The sequence below is a fragment of the Triticum aestivum genome, chromosome 5B (genome assembly GCF_018294505.1).
Source record: "Triticum aestivum cultivar Chinese Spring chromosome 5B, IWGSC CS RefSeq v2.1, whole genome shotgun sequence".
NCBI lineage: Eukaryota > Viridiplantae > Streptophyta > Magnoliopsida > Poales > Poaceae > Triticum > Triticum aestivum.
This window is the reverse complement of record NC_057807.1, coordinates 670,382,006-670,391,759: the sequence shown is the minus strand read 5'-3', so window position 1 is coordinate 670,391,759 and position 9,754 is coordinate 670,382,006. Positions and strand designations below refer to the sequence as shown.

The 9,754-nt window shown below is 44.4% G+C and overlaps 1 protein-coding gene and 1 long non-coding RNA gene across 2 annotated transcripts; both read left to right on the top strand.

Annotated features, from left to right (window-relative positions):
- The first annotated feature begins 2,534 nt into the window (after nucleotides 1-2,534).
- LOC123117539 (uncharacterized) lies at nucleotides 2,535-3,234 on the top strand. Its single transcript, XR_006457406.1, has 2 exons — nucleotides 2,535-2,714; nucleotides 2,879-3,234. It is a non-coding gene; the product is annotated as an uncharacterized lncRNA (long non-coding RNA).
- A 2,618-nt stretch (nucleotides 3,235-5,852) lies between these two features.
- LOC123115228 (L-type lectin-domain containing receptor kinase IX.2-like) lies at nucleotides 5,853-8,589 on the top strand. The gene is made up of 2 exons (XM_044536448.1): nucleotides 5,853-7,161; nucleotides 7,685-8,589. The coding sequence occupies exons 1-2, from the start codon at nucleotides 5,853-5,855 to the stop codon at nucleotides 8,587-8,589; spliced, it is 2,214 nt and encodes a 737-aa protein (XP_044392383.1).
- Nucleotides 8,590-9,754: the final 1,165 nt, after the last annotated feature.

Here is a 9,754-nt window from a genome sequence, read left to right as displayed (position 1 = left end):
CTACTCTCTTTGTCTTTATGTCTTCTTTTTTTCTGGCCTAGTTTCTAAGGGATTTCCTGACTATCGGTTGCGGCCGTTTGAGCTTCATCATAAATAAAACGGAGCGAAAACCGTTTTTAGAGAAATTATTCCAAACTCACAACCGTCAAACTCATTTAGATATATTAAAACTGAGCACCCTCCGAGCCCTCTCAGGCCATTAGCATTTCTAGCCGTTAGATCGCCACTTTTAGTAATTTTTGGCTGTCAGATTCGTGCTTACTCCCACCTAAATCTCGTACGCAGGCGCTAACTCGCGCGTCAGGCTGCGCTGGGCTTTCCGGGCCACTGCTCCAGTGGCTTTTTTGGTGTCTCATGTTCAATTGGGCCTAGTGGGCCTTTTCTACCATCCTATCCAACACAACGCACAGGGTGAAACTCCAAAGACGAAGCCCTAAACCATGTTCGCGACCTGCTCTGTTCCGACTGCGCCGCCTGAGATGGCCTCGGATTGCATTGGCGGCTCCGCGCAGACGCGAGCGGCGCGGCCGGATGGGGTACGGGCGCCAGCGGCGGAGCCGGTTGGGGCGCGGCGGCCAACAGGCATGAAATTTCAATCGCGAACGATGGGATCCATCCACCGCGCGGGATGCAGATGAATCGGCGGCCAATCGATCCACCCGACGCGGTCGAACTGCCTGCGTGGAAAGGGTGGGACGCAGACGATAGTGGCCGGCGCATCATCACGCACTTCTGTTTTTTCTCATATTTTTACATGGTAACAGGGGAGCTTTGGACCTTTTGTCTAGACTACAATCTAACCATCAATAGGCACCAGCTTCATCCGCGTAACATCGTAAGCTATCTCCTTCCATGTACCTTCTTGGATTTGCATTGTTTTTAGATGCTTTATGTTTCTTGTGGATGCCATCTTGCTGAACCACGTGACTAGCACTAAATCGCTGAATCAAAGGTGTGTAGCAAACAACGATTGCTACTGTATGGTGTATGCCACGTTTGTTGACCCCTTTGTCTGTAGTTTCCAGTTTTGTGCACAAATAGTTCAGCAAAATCAAAAGTGTGTAGATGCTAAAGTTATCTGTTTGCTCCACAAAAGATAGAAAGGGGAGATGGGGAGGGATGCTTAGTGATGGCCTCATGGATCATTGTTTCTCGGGGATCATGCATATATATAAGACTGATATGAATTCCTAAATTAATTGATGGCCGTGGTTTTATGGGCAGCCAAGGTTTTATGTGTTCTTAATCTACTATTTGATTAATCTCCATGGATCCTATTGTTATTTGTTTTTCAATGTTCAAATTTACCTGCTCTGTGTAATAACTCAACTGTGTCGTTGCCTTAACAAGCTAATGGGCAAGAATTAGTCTATCATTCATGTTGTTTCATCTTTACCGTGGTAATACAGAAAGTTGGACATCTGACACTGCTTGTAGATATAGTGAAGTACTCCTGGACCATGATCCATCCCTTGCGAAAATATTTGGCCAATCAAAATGTGACTCCTCTGATAACTGCGGCAATTAGAGGCCACCTCAAGTTAGTGAACCTTCCGCTGGAGCAAGTTTCTGGGTTGATTGAACTACCAAAGGCGAACGGAACAACAATTGCACATGCCCTTTATTTTCTTGGTACAGGGAATCTCCAGACACGACAAAGTATGTATCTACATCTGAAAATTTTCTTAGCTTTTCCAGAAATATGATTTTGGTTTATCTATTACCACTACCCCAATTTACATTGGATTTGTGTGCACATTTCTAAAAGTAAGGTTGCATGGTCCATTTTTGTAAGGTCATATTTTCTGATCATAACTTATGACAATCACGGTTCTAATTTTATTGTTTAATTCAAAAATTCTATTAGCGGTTAGTTTTGCTTATTTCACCTCACTGCATTAAACTCCATAGTCCATAGTTTGAATTTTTTTAATCTACGGATCCTACTTATGCCGTTTCATGTTCCTCCACTTCTGGCCTTCTCCATCCGTGACCAACACTACTATATGTATGCAAATAATGTAAGTTCACAAGCTCCAATCCAAATTATGTAGTCGCCATGGTGAGAACTAACAATTGTATTCCTTCTAATATGGGGAAAATGTTGTTGGTCAATTTGCTTAAAATTTACAAGAACTGAGTAGCCGCCACTTGCTTGCATAAAATAGACAGTTTAATTTATGGCATGCTTCAGTTTTTTGTCATACATGTTAATTTGGTAAGAGAATTTGTGTGCAGTTTTAAATTAACTCAATCTGGCAGCTAGCCAATGGATATTTCCTTTGTTCATTCTCAGTTTTGATTTGATATATATATATATATATATATATATATATATATATATATATATATATATATATATATATATATATATATATATATATATATATATATATATATATATAATCCTTTCTACCATCGCCTGTAGTTACCACCATCCCCACTGCCATTTGATTGCATCAAGATCTGTGCCTTTCTTAACGGGTCGTGGGCACCATAAAATCTATGCCCGATCAGTTTGTTGGACTGAGCTTCCGAATTTTCTGGGACGCCCCACCTTTTCTCTTGCCATTTATATATTTCAGTCTTGTATACACGCTGACTCTGGATAAGGCAATACGGTTAGATCTCTCTCTCTCTCTAAATCCGCGTGAGAAGAATTGGATCTGCAAAAAGGAAGGTACACGGCATCACATCGGTGGTTCCATGCATGCGTGAGGCCAATTGATATTTGTTTCGTCCTTGTTTCTTTATTTTATTGCACACGCGATTGGTTTTCTTGGGCTGGGTGTATCTAAACTAATTAGAAAGTATTTATTGAAGGTAGAAGTTCCGGTTGAATGCTAATTGTTGTTACTTCGCCTGATCTTTTTATCAGGGATGGCTGAAGAAGTGAAGAGGAGTATCAGCAGGGAGGCGGCCAGAACGATGATTCCATCTGCAAAGGCTGACCCAACATGGACTTGATGCGTGACTATGGTTAGCGGCTGCGGCGAGAGCGGCAATCCGGCACCTACGCATGTGTGGTGAAGACATGCTCCGACGGCAATATCCGCCATAATTTCATGCAAATCTCGTTGGCATTGGCACATCTGTGCCATGCTCTTGAGTCCGTAAATTCATCTATGAACTGTATAATAGTACAATTTGTAACCAAATTTGTAACCATCACGTGTGACATGTATATGTACATTATTTTCCGTATGCCCTCCAAACCACATTTTGTAGATACTCCATACTGCTTCTGTATGATATATACTCCATACTGCTTTTGTATGATATATACTCCACACAACTATGCAGTACATACTCCATACTTTTTTTTGCGAATGAGATACTCCATACTACATGTTGCAGATACTCCATACAATTTTGTAAGACATACTTAAAGAAAAACAATATAGACTAGTGAGCTACAAGGGCACATTAGATGAAAGAAACTACAAGGGCACATCCCTACAGGTACATAGGTGCTTGCTCGACTATGATATGCATAAATGTATAAATAGTATCATGCATGTACCATGGTTGTAAACTTTATAACGATTGAATAGATGGAGACATCCTCCATACTCCTTTCAAGGTGACGTATATATAAACTCTATACTTCGGTTAGAAAGGAATATTCTACATACTTCCGCATTACTCCCACTTATACAACATAGATGTGGGAAACATAGATGTGGACATACTATATACTCCTTTTTTTGCGGGGTATACTGCATACTCCTTTCACAATGAAGTGCATATACTCTATATTGCCGTCGATGCAAAAAAAAACTATATAGTGCCTTGAAAAGGTATTCTGTTTCTTTATTCCATGGCTGCACGTGTAGTACAAAGCTGAGTACGTTGGCTCTATGTGTTTAAATTTTGACGCCTGCAACAAACTAGGAGGTCGTTGAAACAAGTCACTCGTTATCTATTTGATTAAAAAAATAAATTAGTTAGTTGTAAAATAGTGGATCCTTGGCTATTCACGAACCCGTTTAGTTTAAATACAGTAGGACACATGGAAGGCCAGCATTTAGGTGGTAACTACCACTACTTGTAGATAAAATTTGTCATATATATATATATATATATATATATATATATATATATATATATATATATATATATATATATAGAGAGAGAGAGAGAGAGAGAGAGAGAGAGAGAGAGAGAGAGAGAGCGCTAATATGCTTTGAAGTTTCTTATTGTTTGATCCCCCATTCCGTTCAAGTAGATTGGTTTTTCTCTAACTCTACATGCCCTATATAGGCATTTGTTAGTTTGCGCTACAGAGTAAGGATACATATTTAACTCTGATTCCATTACCCACTTTGTTGTGCTTCTATGTTGGTAGTTTTGCTACACTATTGTAGCAATAATCCTTGTGTGACAATAATTGTACTGGTTACATCATAGCACAGGGACAACTTGAGGGGCTTTCAAACTGCAGTTCGAGAGACAATCTGTTTGTTCTATGGAGGTGTGCTCAATGGACTTCTGTTTTTGCTACACTATTCTTCAATAAATAATAGTTTTATCTTTTTCTTCCAAGCGACTTTTTTTTTCTTTTCTTATAACTTTGTACCATCTAATTCCTGTTAGTGATATTTGTTGCGTTAAATCTCTCTCCTTAGCAGGCCAAAGTTTAGGTAAGACTAAATCCCGAAGTTGTTTGGTGGAACTTAATTAGCATCAGAATGGCTTGGCTTTCTAGAACAGAAAAGACGACAGTCTTTTTTTTTTTGTCATACTGTGCCTGTTCGGAAACAAGAAGTGAGCGCTTTGTAGTTTTTTTTTCAAAAAATAATATAACTGGAAAGAATGAAATATGTGAGGGTTGAGCTCCTGAGCTGTGTTATTATTTTAATAGTTTTTTTGTTCTTTTTGATGTTCTTGTTAGAAAGTTGGACAATGGAGACAAAGCTGTTAGTGAGAAGACCCGGATCATGTATGCTTCTGTATCAAGGATTTTTCTCATACCGGTCCCAAGTTGAGCAGTTCTACAACATACAATATTATCAAGAAACATTTTTGTGGCAAGAAGCTCAACAAAATTCTTACAAATTCTCAAGTCAATCATGCATGCTATATATGTACGTCACAGGTCAGGCTTTGTTCATATATATCCCCACAAACATGTTCTTAAGTTGAATATTTGCCCTAAATAAGAAGCTTAGGAGAACTCTTGTGTTACAAATTCACAATTTGAGAGGCGATTTCCTATGCATGGTGGTAGCTTTATGGCTTTCACGATTTATGCCTAACAAGTAATAAGAGTTCGCAAGTCATGCCACCTATTATTTCCATCATTTTGTGTATTTATTATTTCTTGCTGACTTTGCTATAGTTATGTGTTTGACAATGATCTTGTAATTTGTATGAACAAAACATAGAAGTTCACAATTAACAAGGCTATATATTTTTTGTTGCTTAGTTAAGAGCTAAAAGTTAGTTTTTTGGACTGGGTATGGAAGCAATCTATGTTAAGCATGATTATAGTAGTACTCTTACTTTAAACCTTGTGGGCAATACCTACCTTTTCATTATAAACATGAACGGGCGCGGCAACGCGCGCCATCAATGATCTAGTTCTGTTTATATAACAGGCAGACACTCGCCTACACCATATAGAGTAGTTTATAATTAATGTAGGCAGATACTTCCTCCATCTCATCTCAATTTTATAGTAATTTTAATACAAAGTTGTAATAAGACTGAGACATTTATTTTAGAACGGAGGGAGTAATAGTTTATCTCTTCCTTAGTCGTGGAATCTGCGTTCATCACCCAGACACAGACTCACCAAGTACAGTATAGCTTATAAAAGCAAGCTTAGTGACTAATACGTGGGCGAAGCAATGGCCTTCCGGCACAAGCAGCTCGTTCCATGTCTATGCATCCTCCTCTCATCAATCATCTCCTTCGCTCCCTTCTCTCACGCGAAGGAGATGCCATGCATAGGCCCCGACTCAGACCAGGACGGGGAGAGGAACTACACCATGGACGACGCCGATTTCGTATTCATGGTCGACTATGAGTCCGGGTTCTCACAAACGCACCACTACAACCTATCATCCTATGCCAAGGCGAATAGCACATTGCTATCCACCGTCCATCGCTCGATTGAACTCTGTCGAAGGCGCCCCGACGGGTCGGGGGTCGACGATGTGTCGTTCAGTGTCAACATCGTCATGCGGATTCAGACGACAGGGGTTGCCACCAATCACCTCGCCTTCCTCATCCTCCCTGGAGAGGTCCTTGAGTTTCTCCAGGTAAACGACTCCTTGCCTTTGGCGAAGGAACTGCTGGTCGACACAGGTTATTTCTACCCGCAAGAGTTCTCCAGCATTCGGGGTCTTGACAACCTTACAGATCGGAGCGGCTCCATCCCCGGATCCTACATGTACGTCAACGTCCAAATTGGAATGCTGGTTAGCCCTGTGTGGACGGGCTATGTTGGCGAACGCGTAGTGGTCGTCAATATCACTATGCTACTAGATGACTCCAACTATTCTGTGTGGATCGACTACAACCGTGTAGGACGGCTGTCGGTCTACGCAGACGTGGAGGGCAAGCCCAAACCTGGCGAAGCCATGGCCGAGGCGCCCTTCAACATCGGCAGTGTCATCTCCCCGACGTCTCCGTTTGTCTATCTCGGCCTCCTTTCGACAGTGGCGCAGCGGCTCCGTACCAGAGGCATCCACTTCAACGCGACGGTCGACAACTTCCCTTGCTACACCGCCAAAGGAGGCTTCCTGTCAAGGAAGGTGACCATAGTGGCATCCGTCCTTGGGTCGGTAGCCGTCACCGCCATGGTGGTAGCCAGTGCGGCGTGCTACTTCAACTCGAGGTATCGGAGGTGGCACAGGGACCTGGACCAGCTCGCCAAGTCCATGGAGCGCCTCCCGGGGGTACCCACCAAGGTTGACTTTGCTGACATAAAAAAGGCCACCGCAAACTTCCACGAGGAGATGAAGCTCGGTGGAGGCGGGTTCGGCACTGTGTACAGGTGCACGCTCCCGGCCACGGCTTCCAAGATGAAGCGACCGATGGACGTGGCCATCAAGAGGTTTACGCGTGATGTGCAGAACCACCGCTACGACGACTTCCTCGCCGAGGTCAGCATCATCAACCGGTTGCGCCACAAGAACATCGTCCCCCTCATCGGTGAGCATCATCCAAATAGCACATTTAATCTAAGTTGGGCTGTGAATTTAGCTCATTGCTACTCTCGGTGTTGGACTGGTCTTTGTTTTGTTTATTATGCTTTGTTTTGATTTTTTTTGTATTTAATTTTTTGTATTGGTGGATACATGCACGTTGTACATCACCTAAAAAATTTCAGAAAATTTCATATAGGGTCCTATACGAAGAAGTCATGTACTACCCCCAATCCAAATTACTTGTCGCAGCGTTAGTACTTGTCCCAGCTTGAGTATAACTTTAGTATAACGTTGTACTAACGCTGTGATAAGTAATTTGGATTGAAGGGTGTATTATTGCATTGGATGTCATATATTGCCTGTAGGGTCCTATATGGAGTTGAGGATAATCAATTGTGGTTAGAGGTCAAATTCTACTGGCTTAGCAACTGGGATCCATTGCTTAGAGATCCATTCTAAATTCTAGCTATGCACCTGTAGAAATACATAAACACTAATTTTCATGTCTCTGCACAAACAAATATCAGGGTGGTCATACAACAAAGGAGTGCCACTGCTTGTGTTTGAGTTCATGACCAATGGCAGCTTAGACCAACATCTCTTCCAAAGAGGCGGCAATAGCACCAGGCAGCGAAACACCGATGGCGCCATCCGGCAATGGGCAACCCGCTACGAGATCATCAGAGGCATAGCCACCGGCTTGCACTATGTCCACCACGAGTATGAGCCCATGGTGCTCCATCGCGACATCAAGGCGAGCAACATCATGTTGGACTCGAGCTTCCAGGCCCGCCTCGGCGACTTTGGCCTGGCATGCACTGTCGCCGCCGATAGGAACTCTGTCACCGGTGTGGGTGGCACTTGGGGCTACATCGCGCCAGAGTACCCGGTTTGTCGCAAGGCGACACGGCAAACTGACATCTACGCGCTTGGGGTGCTTATCCTTGAGGTCGTCACTGGGCTGCGGGCATTGGCTGACCACGAGGTGGTGGATGATGATGACATGCATATCACCGATAGGGTGTGGCGTCTTCACCGTGAGGGGAGGCTACTGGAGTGTGTGGATGCCATGCTGACCAATGGTTCTACTCCAGAGGACGAGGAGCATCTAAAAAATACTGGTGATGTGGAACGCCTGCTCCTCCTGGGCTTGGCCTGCAGCAACCCGAATCCATCGGACCGACCAACCATGCCCGATGTGGTGCGTGTCATCACCAAGTCTGCACTACCACCACAGGTGCCTCCTCAGAAGCCAAGATTTGTGTGGCCGCCGCGGGAAGAGGGACGTTCAGTGGCCTCCGATGATGGTAGCACAGATACATCTATGATGAGTAATCTCGACAATAGTATGGCAAGCACCACTGGAGAACATGCCTCATTTCAACTCCAACACTCTGTCTACATCACGGCAAGCAGTGCCTCTGGTCCATGAGGAAATGCCAATGAAAACATAGTAAAATGAAAATTCACTTGTTGCATTTAATGTTGATGTGATTTTGGTTAATTTAAGAAGCTTGAGTATTTGTTATATCTAAGTTAATGTCATGAGGCATATATATACTCAATTAACCCCTCTCGAGACCAGACACTAACCTCTCTCGTGACCCCAACCCTTCCCGCGACCCCCGCGTCGCCTTCCCCGGCGGCGGTGGGGGAACCCTAGCTGCGCCGCCGCGGCCCCCTCCCCACCTCGGCCCACCTCCTCGCTGCCGCCTAAGGCAGCCGCCGGGCAAGCCTGGGGCGCCAAGGATGGCGGCGTGGGGTCTCGGTTGCCCTGTCCCTGTGTGGGGAGTCCCGGATCTGGAGCAGCAGCTCCTTTGGATCTGGCGTCCTGGCCGCGCGGGCGGCGGAATCCCGGTGGTCGTTGGCGGCTGGCGGCGGCTTCCGCGGCGGTCGGTGCGCGCGATCTGGTGCCTTCCCCCTCCCATGTTCGGTGTGCGGGCCTGGTCGGGCCGCGCTTCCCTTGATCGTCGGTTCGGGCGAAATCCCTGGCCGGCCGCGCCATCGGCGACACCTAGGGCGCCGTTCCCCTCCTTGGAGGTGTCGGTATGGACTGATCTCCTTGGAGGCGTCGGATTCAGGTATATTGTTGTTCTACTTTGTAAGGTCCTAAAAAATAATCAATAAAATGGCCGCATACATCTCCCAGATACAGAGGCCGGGGGTCATCCTTTTCTAAAAAATAAAATCAAATCAGATGGCCAGGGCCATCGGGCCATCGACTTAAATATAGAACAATCGAATTAGATGTATACACTCATATTGACAACTTGTGTTTCCACATAGAAAGAAAGAGCGTGGAGCCCCGGCCCGACCTGTAAGTCCGCCTTCGCTGTACGCGGCTTGGAAAGTCAAAGTTTGATGTCCAACCAAAAATGATAACAACATCAAGCGCTTAGTTTATGTTGATGTCCAATCCATTCACACGCAGTATCTAAGAAATTTTGTGTAGCTTTATAATTTTCTTAGAGCTGATTTCTTGGAGCTAGCGCACCGGGGCAACAGTGATATATTTTGGAGAGTTGCTCTCTTGATCTGTAGTAGTGAAGTTTAATTAGAGGACCGTGTTTGGTAGGTGTAGAAGTATCATTTCTGTC